Source organism: Scyliorhinus canicula, chromosome 18, assembly GCF_902713615.1.
Source record: "Scyliorhinus canicula chromosome 18, sScyCan1.1, whole genome shotgun sequence".
In the NCBI taxonomy this organism is placed as follows: Eukaryota; Metazoa; Chordata; class Chondrichthyes; order Carcharhiniformes; family Scyliorhinidae; genus Scyliorhinus; species Scyliorhinus canicula.
In genome coordinates, this window is record NC_052163.1 from 30,999,973 (window position 1) to 31,026,399 (window position 26,427).

A 26,427-nucleotide genomic window follows, 5' to 3' on the forward strand; every position below is an offset into this window, starting at 1 on the left:
TCTGCTTTCACCCGCCAGTGGAAACAACCTCCCCGCATCTATCCTATCTATTCCCTTCATAATTTTATGTTTTCATAAGATCCCCCTGCATCCTTCTAAATTCCAACGAGTACAGTCCCAGTCTACTCAACCTCTCCTCATAATCCAACCCCTTCAGCTCTGGGATTAATCTAGTGAATCTTCTCTGCACACCCTCCAGCGCCAGTACGTCCTTTCTCAGGTAAGGAGACCAAAACTGAACACAATACTCCAGGTGTGGCCTCACTAACACCTTATACAATTGCAGCATAACCTCCCTAGTCTTGAACTCCATCCCTCTAGCAATGAAGGACAAAATTCCATTTGCCTTCTTAATCACCTGTTGCACCAGTAAACCAACTTCATGCACTAGCACACCCAGGTCTCTCTGTACAGCAGCATGTTTTAATATTTTATCATTTAAATAATAATCCCTTTTGCTGTTATTCCTACCAAAATGGATAACCATACATTTGTCAATATAGTATTCCATCTGCCAGACCCTAGCCCATTCACTTAACCTATCCAAATCCCTCTGCAGACTTCCGGTAGCGTCTGCACTTCTTGCTTTACCACTCACCTTAGTGTCGTCTGCAAACTTGGACACATTGCGCTTGGTCCCCAACTCCAAATCATCTGTGTAAATTGTGAACAATTGTGGGCCCAACACTGATCCATGAGGGTCACCACTAGCTACTGATTGCCAACCAGAGAAACACCCATTAATCCCCACTCTTTGCTTTCTATTAATTAATCAATCCTCTATCCGCTTTACTTTATGCTTAAAGCCATGCATCTTTATCTTATGCAGCAACCTTTTGTGTGGCACCTTGTCAAAAGCTTTCTGGAAATCCAGATATACCACAGCCATTGGCTCCCCGTTATCTACCGCACTGGTAATGTCCTCAAATAATTCCACTAAATTAGTTAGGCACGACCTGCCCTTTATGAACCCATGCTGCGTCTGCCCAATGGGACAATTTCCATCCAGATGCCTCGCTATTTCTTCCTTGATGATAGATTCCAGCATCTTCCCTACTACCGAAGTTAAGCTCACTGGCCTATAATTACCCGCTTTCTGCCTACCTCCTTTTTTAAACAGCGGTGTCACGTTTGCTTATTTCCAATCTGCTGGGACCAACCCAGAGTCCAGTGAATTTTGGTAAATTATCACTAGTGCATTTGCAATTTCCCTAGCCATCTCTTTTAGCACTCTGGGATGCATTCCATCAGGGTCAGGAGACTTGTCTACCTTTCGCCCCATTAGCTTGCCCATCAGTACCTCCTTAGTGATACCAATAATCTCAAGGTCCTCACCTGTCATAGCCTCATTTCCATCAGTCACTGGCATGTTATTTGTGTCTTCCACTGTGAAAACCGACCCAATAAACCTGTTCAGTTCCTCAGCCATTTCCTCATCTCCCATTATTAGATCTCCCTTCTCATTCTCTAAAGGTCCAATATTTACCTGAACCACTCTTTTTTTGTTTTATATATTTGTAGAAACTTTTACTATCTGTTTTTATATTCTGAGCAAGTTTACTCTCATAATCTATCTTTCTGTTGCCCCCTAAAGATTTCCCAGTCCTCTAATCTCCCACTAATCTTTGCCACTTTGTATGCTTTTTCCTTCAATTTGATACTCTCCCTTATTTCCTTAGATATCCACAGTCGATTTTCCCTCTTTCTACCATTCTTCCGTTTTTTTGGAATAAAACTTTACTGAGCACTGTGAAAAATCGCTTGGAAGGTTCTCCACTGTTCCTCAACTGTTTCACCATAAAGTCTTTGCTCCCAGTCTACCTTAGCTAGCTCTTCTGTCATCCCATTGTAATCTCCTTGGCTTAAGCACAAAACACTAGTGTTTGATTTTAGCTTCTCACCCTCCATCTGTATTTTAAATTCCACCAGATTGTGATCGCTCCTTCCGAGAGGATCCCTAACTATGAAATCATTAATCAATCCTGTCTCATTACACAGGACCAGATCTAGGACCGCTTGTTCCCTCGTAGGTTCCATTACATACTTTTCTCGGAAACTATCGCGGATACATTCTATAAACTCCTCCTCAAGGCTGCCTTGACTGATCTGGTTAAACCAATCGACATGTACATTAAAATCCCCCATGATAACTGCTGTACCATTTCTACATGCATCCGTTATTTCTTTGTTTATTGCCTGTCCCACCATAATGTTACTATTTGGTGGCCTATAGACTACTCCTACCAGTGACTTTTTCATCTTACTATTCCTGATTGCCACCCAAATGGATTCAACCTTATCCTCCATAGCACCAATGTCATCCTTTACTATTGCCCGGATGTCATCCTTAAATAATTTTTCCTCTTAACTTTTCTCCTAATTTTCCTTGTTGTTGAACCCATATCTTCATGTAACAACCTGCCGCGTCGCTTTCCATTTATGTTTTTACTTCCCGTTTTATTCCTTTTAGTATTACTGGGCTTATTCACTGAGCTCCCCTTAGTCACTGTACCTTGTACTGTCGCCTTTTTGATTTTTGACGATGGCTTCTCTGCCTTACACTTTCCGCCTTACTGCCTTTTGTTTCTGTCCCTGTTTTACTACCTTCCGACTTCCTGCATCGGTTCCCATCCCCCTGCCACATTAGTTTAAATACTCCCCAACCGCTCTAGCAAATAGCCCCCCAGGAAATTAGTTCCAGTGCTGCCTAGGTATAACCCGTCCAGTTTGTACAGGTCCCACCTCCCCCCAGAACCGGTCCCAATGCCCCAGGAATCTGAAACCCTCACCCTGACACCATCTTTCAGCCACGTATTCATCCTGTATATAAACAAACTATTTACTCATTCTAAACATATAAGTGAACTGCACTGAGTACAGATAGCACATCTACAAAATCTAAAAGTTTAATTAATCGCCTCAAATGCAAGGAACAACAAAAGCACTTCTTCTGTGTTAACTGTCAGTAATGCCAACTCCTGAAATACGGTCACTTACATACACCTCACATGCCATCTGCTATCACTGAATATCTTGGTCAACCTCATGACATCTGACTGTTGTCTTTGAGCAATACCGCCCGAGATGTAGTTTCCTATTCCTTTCAAGGTACCCCAGAACGAAGGGCTGCAAAGCTGTTTTTCTCATCACTGCATCTAGAGTTTTAGACATTTTCAAGATTCATAATGATGGGCATGATTTAACGCCCAAAAAACAGAGTCCCGTTTTGGGTACGCATTGCAAGGTGTTTCTTGGTGCCTGCAGTGACGAGAACGATCCCGATATCAAATGGGACACAGTCGGGAACACCCCGTGAAGCCCGCATCTACCTCACTTCCTGCACCGATGAGGTCAGCTCGGCAGTGCAGGAAGAGATATGTAAATCTGGATCTCGCCTGGCCTTGCCACATCATCAGGTCAGGCGCGACTTGACGTTTTAGAACATAGAACAGTACAGCACAGTACAGGCCCTTCAGCCCATGATGTTGTGCCGACCATTTATCCTAATTCTGGACAAATATAGCTTCCATACAAACATATACAGTAAACATAGAATGTTCATAATTAAATAAATATGTTAATCTAAAGACTCCAAATCCATGGACTAGAGATAATTACCAGAAAAATCCAACTGATGCCCATCAGACTACAATGACCACAATAAGCAGATATTTAGCACACCAATTCTGAATACATTCAACATAGCACTTCCTTATATTCTATTTGAGAATGCTAGACCAAAGGTAGAGCCACGAGAAAGACAATGTAGTCACCCTATGGATTGATCTGTTTGGATGTCTGTTGTACAGAGCTTTCTTGACAGTTTGTGCTCTTGGGGTTCATCTGCTAATTGACTCGGTACTTGTGCTGTTTCCCTAGTGATGCTGAAATTTTCGGCTGGATGTCTGAAGGAAAAGAGGCCGACGCTGTTCCCTGGATTTTTGACAACTCCTGGCTAGGCATCCTGCTGTTTCAGCAAGGTGGTGACAACATGCAGGAGTATGGGCTAGGAATTCACACATGTGGCTTTGAAACTCTCACATCTTCAACTCTGGTGACCTGAAAAGAAGGTGCAGGAACATCAATCCAATTATTTCAATCTGTGGATTGTGTGAGTTCCTGGTTTCCCAGGACTTTCATAAGCCGCATTTTACTCTGCTGTTGACAGTAAACCTGGGAGGCTTATTCAGGGGGGCACTTTCAGGTCACCATATAACTACATGGAATTTATGGAAATGAAACAGACCATTTTGCCTCGCATGTCTCTGCCAGAGTTTATGTTCCATATGAACCTCCTCCCACCCTACTTCATTTAACTCTATCGGCATATACTTCTATTCCATTCACCTGCATGAACTTACTTAGCTTCCCTTTAAACCCATTCTGGCTGCCTCAACTACTTTATGAGGTACCAGGTTTCACATTCTAACTGCTCTCTGGGCAAAGAGGATTCAATGAATTACTTAATGGATTTCTTAATGAATATTATTAACGTATGATCCCAAATTCTGCCCATCCCTGCCAGCGGGAATATTTTATCCATCAAACCTATACATGACTTAATAGAGATGTGATTAAAATTACTGGTTAACCACAGACAATTCAGTCTTTCCAGAGAGTTCTAAACTTTGAGTTTGAGTATCGTCCCTGTTAAGATAACCCATGTGGAAAAGTGGCAATATAAGGTGATGTGGTGATCACATGGTATTGGGTCTGTTAAGCGACAATCCTCTTTGTTCCAGGCACCCTTCCATTTTGTGCCGTCTGGTTCCCACGTGCATTTCCAGAGGCGACTTGGCCCTGATGAGAGCTGGGACAAGACCGAGCTCAGTGTTTGTGGTGTTTGACAGTGAGAGGAGAGCCGGGTACATTGATGTGGTCTCATTTATATGCTGGTGTTAACATGAAGTAATTTTTTAATAACAAAAATGCGGAATTAAAAAAATGTCATGTTCCCTTGACACATTTTAGAAAGTAAAGATTTCCAGTAATTTTCTTCTGTGATAACCTGGATCATCATAATTGGACTGAAATCCTACTGCTCAGTAAAAGATTAACCAGTATTCATCTAGATATTGTCAGAGGTAGATTAAACCAGTAGAATTTATTCACTTCCATAAAACAACAAATTGAGGAAACGGTAATTCTAATGTTATTTTTAAAAAAATGATTTTGGTTGCAAAGCAGCTTCAAAATGAAAATTCTCTGCTATTAATATTTCTTGTTTTCCCACTTGGAGAAAAATGTCATGCCAAAACTCCCTTTTAATAACAAATGCACAATTTAAAAAATGTCATGTTCCCTTGACACTTTTTAGAAAGTAAAGATTTCCAGTAACAGGCAGTAGTGCAGATCTAAATGCAATCGACAAATAACTTAACTTCAAAGCACACTCTGCCAACTATATTAAACTAAGTGCCTTTTCTTATAACATGCTTACCTTCAATAAGAAGCTATGAAATGATCTATGTGAGTGTGGCATGAACTTCATAAATGAAAAGAGATGGAAGTAGACACAGGTAAGTGACACAGAAATAGTGCGGGTCACTGATGATGGACTGGAAGAACCCAGGCGCAGTGTTTCAGGCATTTAGCACTGGATCAGAATTACTTCCCCGTACAGACTGTTCAAGCTTTAAACCCTGCTGTGCATTTGTGAAATTCACAAGACCCTGTCTATTAGTAAATTTTGGCTGTTTGTAAGATCAGCAAATTATTAAAAAATGGGCACTCATAGTTATTACAACCAGAACTATTACATCTGCTGAGCTAACCATATTGAGCTCCCATTTAAAACAAAATCCAATTAAGGATCAATTTACCATGTCCAATCCACCTGCCGTGCACATCTTTGGGTTGTGGTGGTGAGACCCATGCAGACACGGGGAGAACATGCAAACTCCACATGGAGAGTGACCCTGGGCCGGGATCGAACCCGGGTGCTCGGCGCCGTGAGGCAGCAGTACTAACCACTGTGCCGCCCATCTGAGCTCCTATTTATTAATCAAGTAGTATTTGGATCTCATTGAATGTATTAGAAAGTTTTTGCAAAATCTTTGGCATTCCAGTTTTAAAATGGAAAAGAAAATGCAAATTAATCACCTGCCTTTAACTCGAAACATTTCTTTTTTGAAAATGTTTTTATTGGCTTTTCTCATATTTATAAACAGTTGTTACTTATATACATTACATTGTTCTTGCCTGCACTAATTTGCTTTATTTTACAGAGAGGTTTGTTTTGTCCTTCATTTGACTAACTGTATGTACATTTTGCTGACCTCTGGATCGGTCTATGATATCTCCCCCTTCCTCCTTCCCCCCACTCCCCCCCTCCATTTGTTGTGGTAGTCACCACTAGTGGTATACTATATGTAGTACGGCACTGCCCGTATATTAGAGGTACAATTGTAAATCCCTGCCTGCTGGCTCCACCCAGCAGGCGGTGTATAAACGTGTGTGCTCTCCGGTGCTGCAGCCATTCTGGTTCCAGCTACAGGAGGCACAACATCTTGTTCAATAAAGCCTCGATTGTTCAACCATTCCCGTCTTGTGGTAATTGATGGTACATCAATTTATTGAACAAGATTTTTTAAACAATGGATCTCCGCATCAACCTGATCACCTGCAGCAGAGCCCTCAAGCAGCCAATGCCTCGTCCACCTTCGACCACTGGCAGTCTGCCTCGAAGGCTACCTCACAGCAGCTGCTGAAGAACCCTCGGACGCGCAGAAGCTCCAAGTCCTCTATTCACGGGTGAGCCCTGACATTTTTCCCATCATCCGGGATGCGCCCACCTACTCCGAAGCGATGGCGCTCCTGAAGGGACATTATGTTCGACCAGTGAACCAAGTGTACGCCAGGCACCTCCTGGCCACGAGACAGCAACTCCCCGGGGAGACTCTGGACAATTTCTGGCGTTCCCTGCAGATCCTAGATAGGAACTGTGACTGCCAGCCAGTTTCAACAGTCCAGTACACCAAACTTTTAATTAGAGATGCTTATGTCATGGGCATGAAGTCTGCGTACATCCGCCAGCGGCTACTGGAAGGGGGTATGCTCGATCTAGGCAGCTCACTAATTCGTTAGAAGTGGTCCCTGACCACGTGGCACCCTCGTGGGCATCGAGGGCCCCACCAGCTGCCGAGTCCAGCTCACCGCAAGCCTGTGCCGTGCGGCAGCCAGCCAACTCTTGGGGGCCCAAGTGTTACTTTTGCAGACAAAACAAACACCCCAGGCAGCGCTGCCCGGCGCGGAGCGCGACCTGCAACAGGTGTGGGAAGAAACGAGACTTCTGTTTGCCAGGCCCGGTCGGTCGCCGCTGTTTCCAGGCCCGGCGTTTCTACACCCCCCATGTGTGACCTAGGGGCACCGCCATTTTCTCCTTCGCAAGCCACGTGCGGCCTGTGGGCCCTGCCAGCTTCCTCACCTCAAGCCACGTGCGGCATATGGGTGCCGCCATCTTTGATGCAGGCGGCCATGTGCGCCCCGTGAGCGCCGTCATCTTTGCCGCCATTTTGGATGGCGCCTCAGGACCTCTGCTCATCTGGGCGTTCATTGCCTACCGCTACCTCTGCCACCGCTGACCAGCCCGGGACCTCCCAGCATCTCCGCAGCTCGCCTCTATCACTCTGGATCAGTCCCGGCCCCACAACCTCGTGACTGTGACGACGATGGCGAAGATCAATGGGCATGAGACGATCTGCCTCTTTCACTCCTGGAGCACAGAGAGCTTCATCCACCCCACTACCGTAAGGCGCTGCTCGCTCCCGGTAGACCTCGTCACCCAGAAAATCTCCCTGGACTCTGGATCCCATTCCACTGAAATCCGGGGGTACTGTATCGCGACCCTCACTGTCAAAGGCGTACAGTTCAGTAACTTCCGGCTCTAAGTCTTCCCCCACCTCTGCTCTGCCCTGTTACTCGGCCTGGATTTTCAGTGCCACCTCCAAAGCCTGACTTCAAAATTTGGCGGACCCCTACCCCCCCTCACCGTCTGCAGCCTCACGGCCTTTAAGGTCGATCCACCTTCCCTGTTAGCGAACCTCACCCCGGACTGCAAACCCATCGCCATTAGGAGCAGACGGTACAGTGCCCACGACAGGACCTTCATCAGGTAGGAGGTCCAACTGCTTCTGCGGGAGGGGGTCATTGAGGCCAGCAAAAGCCTCTGGAGAGCTCAGGTTCTGGTAGTGAAGACTGAGCAGAAGCACAGGATGGTCATTGACGACAGTCAGACCATCAATCGGTACACGCAGCTCGATGCGTACCCTCTCCCACGCATATCTGACATGGTCAATCAATTTGCGCAGTATCAAGTCTTTTCCACAGTGGACTTGATGTCCGCCTACCACCAGCTCCCCATCCGCCCGGAGGACCGCCAATCCACTGAGTCGAAGCAGAAGGCCGCCTTTATCACTTGCTTAGGTTCCCTTCGGCATCACTAATGGGGTCTCGGTCTTCCAGCGAGGAATGGACTGAATGGTTGACCGGTACGGACTGTGGGCCACCCAGCGCCGGCCCTAGGGTTGCTGGCGCCCCGGGCAAGCTGAACTTCGGCGCCCTTCGGGGGGGGGGGGGGGCCGGGCCCGAGGCCGGGGGGGGCGGGCCCGAGGCGGGGGGGCGGGGCCGGAGGCGGGGGCCCGAGGGGGCCGCCCTGGGGGAGGGCGGCCACCGCGCATGCGCTGGTTGGCACCAGCCCAACTGCGCATGCGCGGGACCCGAGTCTCTGGCGCCCCCTCGCACATGGCGCCCCGGGCGACTGCCCGAGTTGCCGGTGCCTTGGGCCGGCCCTGGGGCCACCTTCCCGTACCTAGATAATGTCACCATCTGTAGCCACGATCAGCAGGACCACGACGCAAACCTCCACAAATTCCTCCATACCACCAAACTCATTAATCTCACGTACAATAAGGAGAAATGCGTGTTCCGCACCAACCGCTTAGCCATCCTTGGCTATGTAGTGGAAAATGGAGTCCTAGGGGCCGACCCCGACCGTATGCGTCCCCTCCTCGAACTCCCCTCCCCCACTGCCCTAAGGCCCTGAAACTATGCCTGGGGTTTTTCTCCTATTACGCCCAGTGGGTCCCTAATTATGCGGACAAGGCCCGCCACTCATTCAGTCCACAGTTTTTCCCCTGACAGCTGAGGCCCACCAGGCCTTCAACCGCATCAAGGCGGACATCGCCAAGGCCACGATGCACACGGTGGATGACTCCCTCACCTTTCAGGTGGAGAGCCATGCATCGGACGTAGCTCTGGCCGCCACCCTCAACCAAGCGGGCAGGCCCGTGGCCTTCTTTTCCCGCACATTCCGTGCCTCCGAAATTCGGCATTCCAAGCCATTGAGGAAGCTGTGCGACACTGGAGGCATTACCTGGCCGGCAGGAGATTCACTCTCCTCACTGACCAACGGTCGGTTGCCTTTATGTTTAACAATACACAGCGGAGCAAGATCAAAATGACAAGATCTTGAGGTGGAGGATCGAGCTCTCCATTTATAATTATGAGATCTTGTATCGCCCCGGCAAGCTCAACGAGCCCCCAGACGCCCTCTCCCGAGGTACATGTGCCAGCGCACAAGTGGACCGACTCCGGGCTCTCAACTATGACCTCTGCCACCCAGAGGTCACCCGATTCTTCCATTTCATCAAGGCCCGCAACCGCAACCTGCCCTACTCCATTGAGGAGGTCACAACCGTCACCAGAGACTGCCAGGTCTGCGTGGAATGCAAACCGCACTTCTACCGGCCAGATAGAGCGCACCTGGTGAAGGCCTCCCACCCCTTTGAGCGCCTCAGCGTGGACTTCAACGGGCCCCTCCCCTCCACCGACCGCAACACGTATTTCCTGAAGGTGATTGATGAGTACTCCCGGTTCCCTTTCGCCATCCCATGCCCCCGATATGACTTCTGCCACAGTAATCAAAGCCCTGCATAGCATCTTCGCCCTGTTCGGTTTCCCCACCTATATCCACAGTGATCGGGGATCCTCTTTCATGAACGATGAGCTGCATCAGTTCCTGCTCAGCAAGGGCATCGCCTTGAGCAGGACGGCCAGCTACAACCCCCGTGGGCACCGATTGCGGGCCAGGCCACCGTGGGGGTCGGCTCACCCTGCACCCCACCCCCCCCGAGGACCGCCCCCGCCGACTTCCTGCCAAGTCCCACCATGTGGGACCATGCGTAACCTAGGCCGGCGGGACTGGCCATAAGCGGACGGTCGTTTGGCCCATCGGGCCTGCAGAATTGCCGGGGGGGGAGAGGGGGGGCTGCTGCCAATGGCCCCTGACCGGCGTGGCGTGAATCCTGCCCCCGCCCAAAAACCGGCGCCGGAGAATACGGCAGCCGGGGCGACGGGGTGGGATTCGCGTCGCCCCTCGGGGATTCTCCAACCCGGTGGTGGGTCGGAGAATCCCGCCCAATATTCTTGAACCTCAAAGAAAATGTAGATTTGTGATGACACTGGATGTTGCGATTATTCCCTTGCACCTATGTCAGCAAATAGGTTATTTCAAGTATTAGTTGGTAGTATTGAGCAAGGCTAATATTTATCTACTACTGAAGTCCACCCTCCAGCTCCAATCCACTTAAATGATTAAGAAGTCAGTATGAGTATGAATAGCTACACTAATGTTGGTGTCTTTATTTGCTTGTTCTCACTGAGAATTTACATGTATTTGTCAATCCCCACGTGTACTATAAGACCATAAGACATAGAAGCAGAATTAGGCCATGTGGCCAATCGCGTCTGCTCCGCCATTCAATCATGGCTGATATTTTTCTCATCACTATCCTCCTGCCTTCTCCCCATATCCCCTGATCCCCTTATTCATTAAGAACCTATCTATCTCTGTCTTAAAGACACTCAGTGATTTGGCCTCCACAGCCTTCTACGACAAAGAGTTCCACAGATTCACCACCCTCTGGCTGAACAAATTTCTCCTCATCTCGGTTTTAAAGGATTGTCTCTTTAGTCTGAAATTGTGTCCTCTGCTTCTGGTTTTTCCGACAAGTGGAAACATCCTCTCCACATCCACTCTATCCAGGCCTCGCAGTACCCTGGAAGTTTCAACAAGATCTCCACCTCATCCTTCTAAACTCCAACGGGTGCAGACCCAGAATACTCAACCGTACCTCATATGACAAGCTGTTCATTTCAGGGATCATTCTTGTGAACCGCCTCTGGACTCTTTCCAAGGCCAGCACATCTTTCCTTAGATACGGGGCGAAAACTGCTCACAATACTCCAAATGGGGTCTGACCAGAGACTTATATAGCCTCAGAAGTACATCCCTGGTCTTGTATTCTAGACCTCTTGACATGAATGCTAACATTGCATTTGCCTTCCTAACTGCCGACTGAACCTGCATGTTAACCTTAAGAGAATCGTGAACAAGGACTCCCAAATCCCTTTGTGCTTCTGATTTCTTAAGCATTTCCCCATTTAGAAAATAGTCTATGCCTAAATTCCTCCTTCCAAAGTACATAATCTCGCACTTTTCCACATTGTATTTCATCTGCCACTTTATTGCCCACTCTCCCAGCCTGTCCAAAACCTTCTGCAGCCCCCTTGCTTCCTTAATACTACCTGTCCCTCGACAGATATTTGTATCTTTTGAAAAGTACTGGGGCTGGATTCTCAGCCCCGCAACATTTCTGCCCCGACCCGTCGGCGGGATTCTCCGTTACGGCGGCCGGTCAATGGGGTTTCCCATTGTGCAGCCCCATGCTGTCGGGAAACCCACGGGTGCTGGCAAAACGGAGAATCCCACCGGTGGAGAACCCCGCCCCTGATATCAGCTAAAACTATAGACCAGTGATTCTGTACTCTTCCACAGGGTGTGCTGTTGAGGTCTCTGTCGGTGGTATAGAAATCACTGAATTGAGAAGAACTTATCCTTTCACATTGTGATGTTGCTGTCAAAGAAAATGCCTTGGCAATGTGGTGTAATTAAGTTTTAGACCATGTACTAAGTCTGAGCTACTGCAGAAAAACCTCTCTGGCCTTGGAAAACTGATTTTATATTTATGTATTGTCCACTCTGACTAAAAGAAAATCAATAATCTTTTAATATATATTCCCTAATCTTTATTATACTATCATTCACCTTTTACGGTTAGTGTAGTTACTTCCTGGTTTGTTATCCATGGGAATTCTTCAATGTGGTGGGCTGTTTACCCTGCTTGATGACATCACTGTTGCTGGATGCCTGGCGACCCCCATGACTTGCTGCCAGGTTCACCTTGATGTGGGGAAATGTGAAATCTGCACCACAGAGATCGCTAGATCTTTGCGGGCAGCTATCTTCGGGGTCAGCGGAGAGCGCTGTTGCTTCACAGCTGACTGCGAAAACTGGGCTCCAGCAAACTGAAGTGAAAGCCAGCATTTTGCTTGTAATCTTACAATGCTCTTGTAATTAAGTATATATTCCTTGTTATCAATACCGATTCATGTTGATTCATGTAATACATTGCACTGGTCTCAGTTCAGCAAATGTACTAATCTATCATTAATGCCAAAAAAACTCTTGTGTTGTATTGCAGGAGTCTCCTGTGCTGTGTGACAGCAAAGGAAATAGCCTAACCTCCAAGACATTTCAATTCTTTTTGCTTCCAGCTAAGCCTTGCAAACTTCATGTTGAAAGAATTGAGCATTAACATTATGCTGTAGCTATGTAGATTAATTCCCGTGAGATTCATTTAATATCAGAGTTCATTAGCGAGACTTAAGGGGAACACAAAAACTAATGGAAATGAGTGACAAAAAACATCACATCGAAGATTGGCAAGAGTATACTCTTTGTTCCAAAAGCTTTTAAAATATATCCAACCTGCTCGGGCACATATTCTTCCATTTCAGGAAGTTGCTCTCACATTTGTTTTTAGAAAACAAGGCAGTGGGCACATTAACTGTCTCCAGCACAGGAAGCGTTTGACCAAGATTATGTGACTACATTAGACTAGAATATTCTGTCTAAAATAATGTCACCATGCATGAAGAAAGTACAAAATACCTATGCCCTATTTTAATAACATGTATTGTTTTTAATCAACGATCTTGATATCCTATCTATTAGCATTAGTAGTAAGTGAAAGTGTGGTGAAACACTGTCCTTAGAATTTTCAGGTATTCTTGGTTTTAAACTGCAGGTGAAGCACATTTTATTGCAGAAATAAGATTCTCTAATAAAAAGAGTTTGCCTTGGTTATCACGTGGCTTTAGTTGGCAGTATGCATTATCAGCTATGGTTTCCACAGAGTTTTCTTTTTTACACATTGTTGATCTCAAGCCCTTCACTACCTTTTAAGAGCAACACCGAAACCAGGCACCGTGATTCCTTTGTGAAATGGCGGCAGCTGTTCCAGGGAATATATTTAAGTATGGAAAATTGGAAAGGAGGAAATGGAAAATGCACACAAACTGAACAATGGAAAATGACGAAGGAGACATTTAAAGTAGGGGAAAGAGAAAGATTGGACCTGCACCTCTATTTTACGACCTTCTACGATTGTTCCATTTAATTTCTCTCGTGCCCTGTCCGCGTCTGCACTGGTTTCGAAAGTTACGAAACCAAATCCCTGCATGCAGGTAAGAGAAAAGGAAAAGAGAGACATGCATATGATTATACAGGGAATAAGACAGTCTTCTGATAAGTTTCAGTACACCAGCCGGAACATCAAAGATAGCAAAGTCATACTAGGAAACCACAGAGCAACCAGACCCAAGAATATGAAATAGAAAGTATACTGAGAGGGAAAGAAATAGTTGCTGCATTTGAAAACATATGGCTAGATTATTTATACATTAATTGCAATTGTCATTCTTCTGCAGTACGTTCGCTAGGATCTTGTATCTGATATTTCTGCCATTGATGAGAAAGGTTAGTTTCCAATGATTGTGAGTCAAAACGTGGGGACCATTTAACCAAAAAAATACAGATCTCGATCAGACCATTTTAATTTACAACAGCTCAAACGAAGTTCCTTCGTGCCTCATCACTTTTTTTTTGGAAACTAACTAATCATGAAACATAAGAAAATAGTTCAGTTTTGTTTATTTCCTTTATGCTGACATACATTAGGTTTTGGGTTATTTCATGGAAGCTGGTCAACCGGTAGTGACCGATCCTTTTAGTTCCTGACATCCCATCTTGATTTTAAATTGAAACCATATAAAATTAAACAGAAAGTAGCAAAGGCTGGAAATTAGTTCATCCAAATGAAATATAATGGTACTGGCCTTTTGTTTTGTTGCAGTGAGGGTCGCAAAAGGCTTTTTGACATCCAACAGTGTTGAGAAAGAATGGGTGAATAGGATATTGATTTCTGACTTTGTTTCAGTTGTATGCCACATCATGTATGATGCAGCCATGGTCAAACATAAACAACAATATCTCCGATTTTATTTTGTCTTGTAACGGTTGGTGAAATGGGCAAGTCGCTCATAGGCTCCCATTGTTTGGTGTACATTCAGCAACTCTAGCACAGCAAGTAATTCTTAATATTATGCATGACATTATGTGTCATGCACGAGGGCTCCGAGTGATGACACTGTCTGGCATGTACTTCCACAAGCCGTGTGTGAAGCTTGGCTGCTAGCATTGTGTGGGTAGCAGTACAGTGTCGAGGTGCAGCTCTTGTGATTCCTGACAAAAATACAGAGGTTTGATTTAAACACAAACGATCGCAAGTGCTGCTCATGTCACAATATTGCAGAGAACTGACAGCCGTGACAGCTCCGCACAGTTGCAAAAAGTCTGGCATTGGAGAGGATATCCTCATCAAATTCACTAGTCTGCATGGATCTAGACCCAATTTCTGTGCAGTCAGCTAAGCAGAGCCACAATATTGGATCACTAGGGTGGATATTGGCATTGTAGTACTCAAAGGTTGCCAACAGTGGTGAGGAAAGCCAGTTTTTTTTTGAGGATTCTGTTTTCGGCCAACTTTTCCACTTACCCTTGCCACTTTCTTTCCCCAGTTTAGGTCAGATGTGATTACCAGGTCAAAGAGCTGAATTGTTGTAATTGGAGGGAGTTTGAATGCATTAGTGTGGAGAAAGGTTGAAAACACCACAATCAATCATTTTAACAGTTATTGATTGGTCCTTTTCTGCTGAATGTTGCCATTTGGCCAGTCTGTGTTGAATACTCTCTCTGCCTTGACTGATTTGGTTTTTGCTAGCCTTTCATAATTAACCATTCTATGGAAGCTGGTATCATCAAGAACAGAGATAATGTCCCTTCTGTAGTGTGTATCAAGGCTTTAATGAAGGCAAGAAACAGAATGGAGTCAAATATGTTTCTGACAAAGACCCTGTGATGCTAAAGCAATAAGACTAGTTAATTGAAAACTCGTGTCCAATTTGAAAGTAATTTATGTATTTTAGGGCATGACATCTCATCTTCTCAATGAAGCTGGGATGTCTTGATGCTTAAAAGAATTCCCAGCTCCAATGTCCCAGGTTTGATTCCAGGATTGGGTCACTGTCTGTGTGGAGTCCGCACGTTCTCCCTGTGTCTGCGTGGGTTTCCTCCGGGTGCTCCGGTTTCCTCTCACAAATCTCAAAAGATATGCTGTTCGGTAATTTGGACATTCTGAATTCTCCCTCTGTGTACCCGAACAAGCGCCGGAATGTGGTGACTAGGGGCTTTTCACAGTAACTTAATTGCAGTGTTAATGTAAGCCTACTTGTGACAATAAAGATTATTATAAATGGCCAGGGCTGATGTTCTCACTTGGTACAGGCAATTGGGAGAATTGCTCTATTTTTAGACAAGTTATTAAAATATGTGACAGATTTGCTTTTTAGTCAAATGAAGGTATATGACGGGTTGTTAAGGTTGAAATACTTCTATTTCCTATGGCTTTTATAAATTTCCATTTATTGGTGGATCGGATAGTCGGATGAGGGTCTCTGACCCTTCTTTAGGGTAGACACAACAACTGTTGCTTTCCATACATCTAAGGAATTTTAACTAGCAAGCTCAGTTGAAAATAATGGATTGAAATCAATCCGCTTCTTGAAAAGAACTGCAGTCAGACGAGGGCATTTACACCACTCGGCCTAGTAAAATATTTTGGTATCTGAAGGAAAATTGATCTGGATTCGGATGACTGCTGCACATCAATGGAACAAAGCTATATGTTGAATTTGAGATGACTCCTCAGAAAATATGACAGGGCACTTCAGCATTATCCACAGATATGGGTAAAGCCACTCTGTTCTCCTGGATTAGGATTGCTCTGCTTTTTATACTGGAGGACTGAGTCAAGGATAGCAATTTTCTTTAAAAAAAATAGGAGCTGTTCAGCCTGCCCACTTAATAAATGTAATAATCTATTAAAATGCTTTATAGTCTCAGGCACATGATTACAAGCTTGCCTGGTCATTATTTTTGTTTTCCTGGCTTCTAAAGCCACAATATCCACATCATATAAATTTTGCATGTCAGAATTTTTCTAATGCGGTAATTATAGTAATAAGTATCCTGTACACCATTCCTCATAGAAAAAAAAGTAACGGTTTGCCACCGCACAGTTAACATGTAGAGGACAGAATGAGGTCCTTCATCATGGTTAGAATCCCTATGCCTGCAAAAAGCAATCAGCCCACTGCGCTTCAAATGTCGTAGCCACATTATGACTTCTAGTAGCCAAGAACTACTGCACATTTTCAAGTCTCGTGATCCCAGACCTTTGGACAGACAGAGAACTTCTGTTGCCAGCCAGGAAAGAGAGAGAAAAGACAATTAACACCTCAAATTGCCTTTTAATTGGACTGTTTGCTAATCTCTTCTTGCAATCATATTTATACAATGAACTATAAATTTGTATCTTACGTGTGTAAGGGGTTTACATTATTTTGCAAATTAAATTGCTTGAGCAAGCTTAACCCTTTAGCCCCCGAGGCAGCCTTCCAGCCCCATTTCAAATGCCCTTTCTTACTCTGAAAATGTATTTCCTTGAGATATCTTTTATAAATGCCATTTATTTATTCAGCGTTAAACTTATTTAATCTGATTATCATCTTTCGGTGGCATACCTTTCTGCTGTCTGCACCAATAAGGAAGGTAAGAGGTTTTTTTCTGTTTAAGATATTTCGACTTAATATGGCTGAGTGAGAAAATAAAAAGCATTTTTATATCAAAATTATTGCATGTTTATAAAACAAAGCCACAACAAAAATTATCAACTATTTCATGGGAATTGCAGATGTTCTGAGATATTTTGCTCAAACTGGTTACTATTTGAGCAGGTTAAGGAGAGGATAGTGGCAGCTCTACTGAAATGCTAACACTTTGTTTAATAGGGAAGTTGTGGGATCTATGGGAGGATGGGAGTGGTGCTCAAGGCTATGTCTGAAGATGACAATCAAAAAATACCACAGGACAATTTTATTAATAACATCTACAGTCTGAGTTCCTGTTCTCGGTCATCCTTGTTCTTTGTAGAGGTTGGTACAGCTGCTAATTTGAATGTTCAGAACGTCAGTCTGAGGATCAGTCTTCAAACAAGTAGGCAACAATATAGTAAACATGTTGGTCTGGATTCTCCGTTTGGGAGACAATGGGCAGGATTGTCCGATTGCCGATGCCGAAATCGCGTTTGGCAATCGGCCGGAGAATCTCTTTTTACGGCGAAACCTTTGGCGCCGCTGTTTTTTGGATGCTCCGCCCACTCAAAAAAGGCGTACTTGAGGAGTACGCCGTACGACATTGGGACGACCTCAGGACATCACCTGAGGCCCTCCCCCGATGCCCCACCCCCGATGGGGCAACTTCCCGACTGTGTGGAACACGTGTCCTCTCAACTTTCGTGAACTTGGTGTGGCGGCTGTGGACTGTGTCCAGCACCGCCAATCAGGGCGAGGGGGGGGGAGCCGTTCCGTTGGCAGGGCGGGCTTCGGTGAGGGCGGGCTTCGGTGGGGGCTGGGCGGACTGGTGGGGGTGTGGTCCGAGGGTGGCGATGGGGGGCTCCAAAGGTCCACTATCTGGCAGGCCAGGTCAGTGCGTGGCTGGCGCCATGTTGTACGGTGCGGCAGCCGCCGGGCGCATGCGTGGCCATGGACCCGGCCATTCTGCGTCCGTATCGGGCAGAGTATCGGTGCGGGGTGGTGCCGACTTGTTGGTCATTAGACCAGACGCTTCCTCCGGACATGGCCACAAAATTGGAGAATCCAGCCCATGTTCTTTCGCCGGAAGTGAATCGCCTGGAATCTGCGTTAAAATTCAGGTTATGTAAATGGGCCAGCACTTTGCCCACTTGAAACGTAAGTAATTCCTCGGCCTGCTGGATTCACGTTAAAGTGCCTGACAAGCTGGAGCTGTTTATAAGTGCTCCACTCACTGTCATTCCAGCCAATCAGATGGCTGCACGAAGACCTGCCCCTGCACCCTCCCCCACCCTCCGATTCCAGGAGTCCAAGATTGACAGAATGCTGGATGCCATTGAGGGGACGAGGGACACCCTCTTCCCCAGGGTGTGGTAGGGACCCGGGCCTGCCCTACTGAACAGCGCCTGGGAAGGGTGGCAGAGGCTGTCAGTGCTGGCAACATCACTAAGAGGACAGGCACAAAATGTCAAAAGAAGATGAATGGCCTCCTTGGGCCAGCTCAGATGAGTCACCACCCCTGTGCCCCTGGCATCACTCCCATCCCTCACTTTTCACATGAGCCCCCAATCCCCTGGATGCCAACACCTCACCAGCCTGCATCTCCCTTACGTCCCATACTCTGCCAAACCCAACAAATACAGTGCCCTCTTTGGCCAGGAGCTAGGTACACACATGCCACCAGCTATCGACCCCCCCCCACCTCCCATGGAACATGCTCCCAAGCATCTCACTATGTACCTTCTGTGTCCCCAAGGAAAAGGCGGGCCTCAAGAGGCATGCGAGCCAGAAGACGGGAGGGGCAAATCGCAGAAATGCTGGTTGAGACCCTTTCTGAGGGGAGGGCCCTGCAAGTCATGGAGGAGGCCGAGGAGAGTGCATTGGCTGCGATGGAGGTCAGGCATGCGCCAAACAAGTGAGAGCCCAATGCCACAGCAATATCCCTATAGCAAGAGAATCACACATCTTGCACAGACCAGTCCTTCCCAAGATCTCATCCCATATCTTTTGTCTTGCAGGATCACCATCAGGCGAGGCCAGGCTGTCCGGGCTTGCTGCCCCCCCAGCCAGATCCCCAGCACACCCCGGAGCACCAGCCCGCGGAAGACACCGACGTTTCAACACTGCTGTCACCTTCACCATCCACTTTAACAGAGCCTATCACCTCACTGGGTACTGTTAGTGATCCTGGTTCACCCTCTGGTGAGCACCACACACATGCTGCATCAGGTGGAGGCAGTGCCTCCTGAGGGAGTGGACAATCAGAGGGCTGCCCAATCCCAGGGAACAGTTGTTGCCCAGAGCGGTGTTGCACTTCTAGAAAGTATGATCCCATCACTGGTGCAGATGCAGACAGAGCCAGAATCTACAGGAGAGGGTGTCAGAAACTTTACAGCGCCTGCAAGTCCAGCTGGAGGAGTACAACTGCCTTTAGGTGCAGACGATGGTGCCGGCAATGCGTGGTGCCCAGGCCAACACTGAAAGTGTGGCATCCATAGTGAAAAGCCTTACACAAGACATCAGAGCCATGTGTCAGGATGTCCAAGGTTGTGGCACACTGTGCTGTCCATGGCTGAGGTGCAAGACAGGAGAGCCCAGCCATAGAATCACAGAATCCCTACAGTGCAGAAGGAGACATTTGACCCATTCTGTCTGCATCGACCCTCTGAAATAGTACCCAAACCTGGCCCAATCTCCGCCCCATCCTCATAATCCCGTAACCTCATCTAACTTTTGGAGACGAAGGGGCAATTTAGCATGACCAATCCATCTAACCCGCACATCTTTGGAAACCTGAGCACCCGGAGGAAACGCACATAGACTTGGGGAGAATGTGCAAACACCACACAGTCAACCGAGGTCAGAATCAAACCTGGGTGCCTGGCGCTGTGAGGCAGCAGTGTTAATCAATATGCCACCATGCCACCCATTCACAGGCTGACACATCCCTGGCACAGATTGGCATTGCTACGGCACTCTAGAGTTTGGCCCATTCACGAAGGGTCAGGGCCAGGCGCTGACTGACGTTGTCCATCACAGGGGAACATGACCGAGGCAGTGAGGCACATGACCGAGCAGTGAGGCACATGACCGAGGCGGTGAGGCACATGACCGAGGCAGTGAGCCACATGACCGAGACAGTGAGGCACATGACCGAGGCAGTGAGCCACATGACCGAGGCAGTGAGGCACATGACCGAGGCAGTGAGGCACATGACCGAGGCAGTGAGGCACATGACCGAGGCAGTGAGGCACATGACCGAGGCAGTGAGCCACATGACCGAGGCGGTGAGCCACATGACCGAGGCAGTGAGGCACATGACCGAGGCAGTGAGGGACGTGTTTCGGTCTCAGTGAGCTGAGGGCATCAAGACAATGACTCCGCTGAGGGCGGGCCTCCAGGACTAGTAGCGCCATGTGACACTGGTGTCTCTGGAGCTCACTCCGGCCTCCCCTCCGTCCCGTGGAATAGCCCGTGGGCCATCGAGCACCCGAAGTGGGGAGGAGGCGGTGCGTCCCATGCCGGTGCCTCCCTCAGGGGAGGCACTGGAACACCTCAGCCCTTACGAATAGCCCCACCTGACACTGGTGCATCTCATGGGCAACAGGCAGAACAGGGTGACCAAATCATCACCTTCAACTTCCGAAAGTCGGCCGAACCGATCCAGATCTAGGTCCTCCAGAGGACGGCCACCAGGGGCATAACAGGGCAGAGGGTGAGAAACACAGCAGGCCGCCTCCACTTCTGATGTTCTGTCTGGGAAAACACCTAGAAGGAGCGGTAGGCCACCTAAGATAAGGAAGATAGATGACACTTAGGCTGGCTGGGTTGTATTAGATAGAAGATAGTTAGGGATTAGGGCACACGTAGTCACCATTAAACACTTCTGCACCACCAGTCCAACCTGCCTCTAATCTCTGTCTGATGAGTGTGAAGGGTGGGCTGGGGCTGGGTGTTATGCGGACGTTGGGTGGCAGGGGATGGGGAAGAAGTGCGAGCTCGCCTTGTATGACAGCATCCCCAATGAATGAGCCCTAACTGTTCAGCATCCCGCAACCCCTCCGCCAAGATGTATAGATCTGTCAGCAGGATTTTCCAGCAGACATGCAGGGATCACCTGGGTATGTTAATCTAAAGGCAGGTGCCAGATCTTGTCAAACAATGAAGAGCACCAGAGTCCATCTCACAGTGAGTCACTCCCATCTTCCTTTCCGTGGACAAGACCCACTGATACTGCCTGCCCGAGGCCAACACTGTGGCGATGCTGATAGGACACTTGGAGGGGGAGAGGAAGCAGTGATAGCATGAAGGAGTGGAAGATGATAGGACGATGGAATGAAGGATTGGGTGGCAGGGAAGAGATGGAAGGACTGAGGGACAGGGAAAACATGGAAGGACTGAGGGACAGGGAAAAGACAGAAGGACTGAGAGACAGGGAAAAGATGGAAGGATTGAGGGAGAAGGAAGGATTGAGGGAGAGGGAAGGATTGAGGGAGAGGGAAGCGATGGAAGGATTGAGGGAGAAGGAAGCGATGGAAGGATTGAGGGCGAGGGAAGCGATGGAAGGATTGAGGGAGAAGGAAGCGATGGAAGGATTGAGGGAGAAGGAAGCAATGGAAGGATTGAGGCAGCAGCAGCACATGTGGTCCGACAGCTTCTCGAAGGACAGGCGTTGATGGTGTACACATGGCCTGATGCATCGTCTCCTTTGCTCCTCCTGCTTGGCTTTATCGTCAGCTGGCAATTGAGCCGCACTGGCTGGCCCCTGCTCTCCTGGGGCAGGCTTTTCTTGTGCAGGCTCCTCCCTGGGCTGGCCCTGGCACTCTAGCCTCTGTGCATCCCCAACGGCAGCATTGGTAGATAGACCAGGCAGATAGTAAGTACCTGGCTGAGGTCCGATATTCACGTATCTGCGGGTGGAGGGGGGGGGGGGGGGGGGAAGGACAGAGAATGTCAGTAAGATCGAGGATTCCCTTGACCATCCAATGCCACCAGGTTAGATGGTCACCCTGAATTGTACTGCTGTGCCACCCTCAGCAGTGACCTGTGACCCCCCCCCCCCCCGGGATGAGATGGTGTCATCCGCACTGCAACTCTGTCCCCATCAGTGACTGGCACTTGGCCTGTGATTGGGGAGCCCCTATCCTCACCACCTGTCCCTGCCAACAGGGGTACCGATGGATGCTGCAACCCGTGTGAACAATAGACTCTGTGGTTCCTGTCCTGTTTCTCCCAAGGGAGGCAACTGGGGGTCTTCTCACTGGGTGAGCTGAGTTTCATCCTGCCAGCAGGGTGGCAACTGGTGTGGTGGAGATGGTCAACTTGTGCTGCCAGTCACGGTAAGAGGCTGGAGTGCGGGCGGGTCTTACAGATGGGGCTAAGTGAAGGATGTGTGCATGTGGTGGGAGCTTAGCTGCAGTGTTAGGTGGAGCCTGAGTTTTACACACAAGTTGTGAACATAGAACACAGAACATACAGTGCATACGACCCATCGAATCTGCACCGACCACTTAAACCCTCACTTCCACCCTATCCCCGTAACCCAATAACACCTCCTAACCTTTTTGGTCACTAAGGGCAATTTATTATGGCCAATCCACCTTACCTGCATGTCTTTGGACTGTGGGAGGAAACCGGAGCACCCGAAGGAAACCCACGCACACACGGGGAGAACGTGCAAACTCCGCAGAGTGACCCAGCGGGGAATTGAACCTGGGACCCTGCCGCTGGGAGCTGGTCAGGTATGCTGGCCCCCAGCAAAATGGATGTGATGAGGGGTGCGGTGGACAGGCAGGGCTTGGAGACATCTCGTGATCCTTAGGGGTGGGTTAGCTGATAGTGTCACTAGTGAGTCCTTTACTTTGAGAGGGGCTGTGTGCCAGGGAGGATTCCGACAATCTGTCATGCGTCCTTTGTTTGGGGTGAGCTCTAACAATCCCCTGTTTCCTGTGCTGTGGGGCTGTGTTTCTGAGGAGTGCACCAACACGTGGGGGGCTGGTGATTGAGCATGGCCACACCCACCCTGGTGATAATACTGCTGGGTGGCTTTCATATGACCAGGTGCAGTTAGCAGGCTCAACAGCCAGGAGCCTGTAAGGTGCAGCTAAAGGGTGGGTTTAAATGAAATAATGCAGAAATGTGGGTCAGAGCCAAGCCACCCTGATCCTGAGGGGGTTACCCGAGCCCATGCACTTGCCACCAAGTTGTTCCCTGCTACTCCCTGAGGCCAAGGCAGACACCCCCCCCCCCAACCACCATGGGCGAAAGGTTTTGAGAATTTTCTTACCTTCTTGCTTCCCCCTAACAGCTACGGACCCCGGGCCCCGATTGTAAATACTTGCAACAATTCACTCCGGCCTGACTCCCGTCTGAGAGGGGTGGAGCATCCGGTGTCCAGCCCGTTAATCGTAGCCAAATCCATGCAAATCGTGGACACTTGTGGGGGCGCGATGCGGGAACCTCAGCTGCTGCCAGCGGCTGACTGCAACATCGCAGTGGAATTGGTGCCAGGCACCAATCCCATTTTTTTGCTCGACGCAGCATTCTCCGGTCGATTCTTGCTGCCGCCGTCGCTCAGCATTTATCCCGTGCATTGCAAATCGGGCACAATAAAATAAAATAATTTGTGCCTTGTTTAGGTACAGGTTACATATTTCTGCTCTTAAAAAAATTAATCTGAAACGGTTATCTTTAAATATTGGTCTTTACTGCACCAGCTGAAGTGGTTGCATTCATGTCTGGAGCGTGTTTAAAGGCACCTTATGCTCATCTAAGACACATTAAAGACATGCTGTCATTGCTTCCAAATTACCCCATCTTTTAGAGTAGATGGTACTTGATTAAAACATATGGGAAGATATTTGGAACATATGGGAAGATGTCACTCAGTGAACAAAACTACAATACTCACTAGGTAATATTATGCACGATGACTGGTAGACAGTATGGCAGACATCTGCATAAGTTTATATTGATTTTGGAATATTTAGAAAAATTCTATAGTTAATTGCAGTCAATGAACACTGCATTGATGTCAGTGTAAATTGAGGGGATTTTGATTGTGATTACCACTTGTTATTGGCGTTGATTAGAGTCTAGCATGTGAATGGCGAAACGATGTTCAGTCTCAAGCCATAAAGCCTTTGCTCTTGTTCACACAATGGGCCAGCTTTTCACTTCCCTCATTGCTAAAATTGGAAGTCCTCAGATCTTTGGCATCAGCTTTTGAAAACCATTGAGAGAGCACAGCGAGAAGATTGAGGTCTGTCCTCCTGGTGAAAGGGTTTCACTGTAACATTGTTATGGTACAGTGGAAGTATTAGCAAGCACAGCATTTGTAGATGTAGTAAAGTAGTGGTTAATAACAGCGGTAGGTGTAATAAAGTAATAATGGAGGAAGTTACAATAAGGTTGCAGTGGCAGAAGTAATGTAGAAATAGTTTTTAGATAAATAGTTTAACAAAGTAGAGATAACACCAACAGCCACTTTATACAACCATTGCTTCTGGTATATACACCATGAATTTCAGCTCCCTTACCCCAGTGTCAGGCTGGCTCTCTGACTAGAATAAGGAAGCTGGAGTTAGCAGTAATAAAAGCGAGTGAATACTGGTCTCCCGGAATACCAAATAAAAGGACCAGTTTTAAAAATACCTAACCTTGAACCGGCTTTTTCCTCATAAACCCCATTCAACTCTCCCGCACCGAGGTGACAATTAGGTGTCCGATCAACAGTCCTCATTACCTCTGGATCTATACCTCCTGTCCCTAATACTGGTGCTAACGCGAGGTTGGCCTAATATTGGTGCAAACACCATGTCCAGTTACTACCAGCAAGAACGTTTTGTCCTTTAATCCTCTAAACCTTCACTTTTGCACATTAACCCAATAAACCGACTGTTTCAAACACCGACCTTTTAAACCTATCGTTTCACACACTAATCTTTTAAACCTGTTGTTTTATGCATTAATCCTCTAACCCTGCTGCTTCACACATTAATCCTCTAACCCAGCAGCTTCACACATTAATCCTCTAATCCTGCTATTTCGCACATTATCCCTTTTAAACCTACTGTTTCACCCCATAACCCTTTCAGGGCAGCAGACCACTCTTCAGTTTCTGAACAGCATTTCACATTTAGGGTGTTTTCTGAAATGTCATGCACCAAATCCTTAATTAGAATATTATCACACTCATTTTGTCAGGATGCTTACCACATGTCTAAACTTTTGATGTGACACATGAAATGTGAGCATATATGAACACCATGAGGCCACTGAAAACTGCCTCTTCAAGAAGCAGCAAGAGCATCCATCAATGCCCCAAACTTCAGGCTAATCCTTAGTCTAACACCCAGTATTTTCAGATTCTTACAGATTATGAAGGCTCTACATGGACTGACTCACTGGTATCATCGGCACCCTTATTAAAGACAAATAGCTGTGAGGAAATGTGAAACTATATTTCTTTTACAGTATTATTGAGTTCTGGTGAAGTAGCTGTCATGCCAATGATACCAGTGGAGCAGTTAGTGTCAGTGGGGATACAGTCGTTAGCCTAAAATGCCTCATCAATTTTGTCTTTCCAAAAGTAAATTCAGCTCCTTTTTAACGTCTGATTCAGTCGATCACCCAGACCAGCTTCCATATCAGCTTTTGTTATGAAAACATTCAGCAGACTGTTAACATGGAGCGCAGAATCCATTTTCAGATTGAAATGCATGTGTACCTCGGTGTATTTCTAATTGAGTCCATTGAGTAATCTATCCCATAGTGTGAGCACACAATCCTTGGGGAATTTGCGATTATTGTTAGCAGGAAAACTAGTGATACTGCATACACATGTTCATATAAGCATTCCAGTAGGAAAAGCTGTCCGAAATTTAAAACGTGCTCTATCCAATAACCTATGTGTCCAATAACCCTACTTAGTACAGTCACATAGAACATAACACACCCACTGGGTCTCTGTTAAATTCACTGAAACTACTTTAAAAGATCAAGTGAACAAGTTTGGAATGTCTCGCTTACCTTAGAACCCCGCTCATTAAAAATTATTTCAACGTCTAAAATTTTACCAAATTGCTGTAAAAGAAAGAGAGACAATCATTAGACATATTGTACTTTGATTCATCTACGTTAAAAACTTCAGAAACAACCCTTTTAATAATGGAGTTGAAAGACCCCTGCTTCCTTGCAAAGGACAAGCCGCTCCTGGTGCTGAAGGGGAGCAAAACATAGACATTATGCAAGGAGTTTGAACATGGGAACGTCTATAATGGGAGTATCCTCGTCCCGATTTAATTACTTTGCAGT

The 26,427-nt window shown here is 47.1% G+C and overlaps 1 protein-coding gene across 28 annotated transcripts in view; it reads right to left on the reverse strand.

Annotated features, from left to right (window-relative positions):
• The window catches only part of rbfox3a (RNA binding fox-1 homolog 3a), a 1,730,437-nt gene that overhangs the window by 84,730 nt on the left and 1,619,280 nt on the right, over positions 1-26,427 (reverse strand). For all 28 annotated transcript variants that reach the window (XR_005457923.1, XR_005457925.1, XR_005457924.1 and 25 more), the window contains 2 exons: positions 26,143-26,196; positions 13,485-13,577 (listed from right to left, as the gene is read on the reverse strand). Coding sequence is in view for 23 of the 28 variants with exons in the window: in XM_038776720.1 (XP_038632648.1) it covers positions 13,485-13,577; positions 26,143-26,196 (147 nt within the window). In the remaining 5 variants the exon portion in view is untranslated. The remainder of the gene's footprint in view (positions 1-13,484; positions 13,578-26,142; positions 26,197-26,427) is intronic.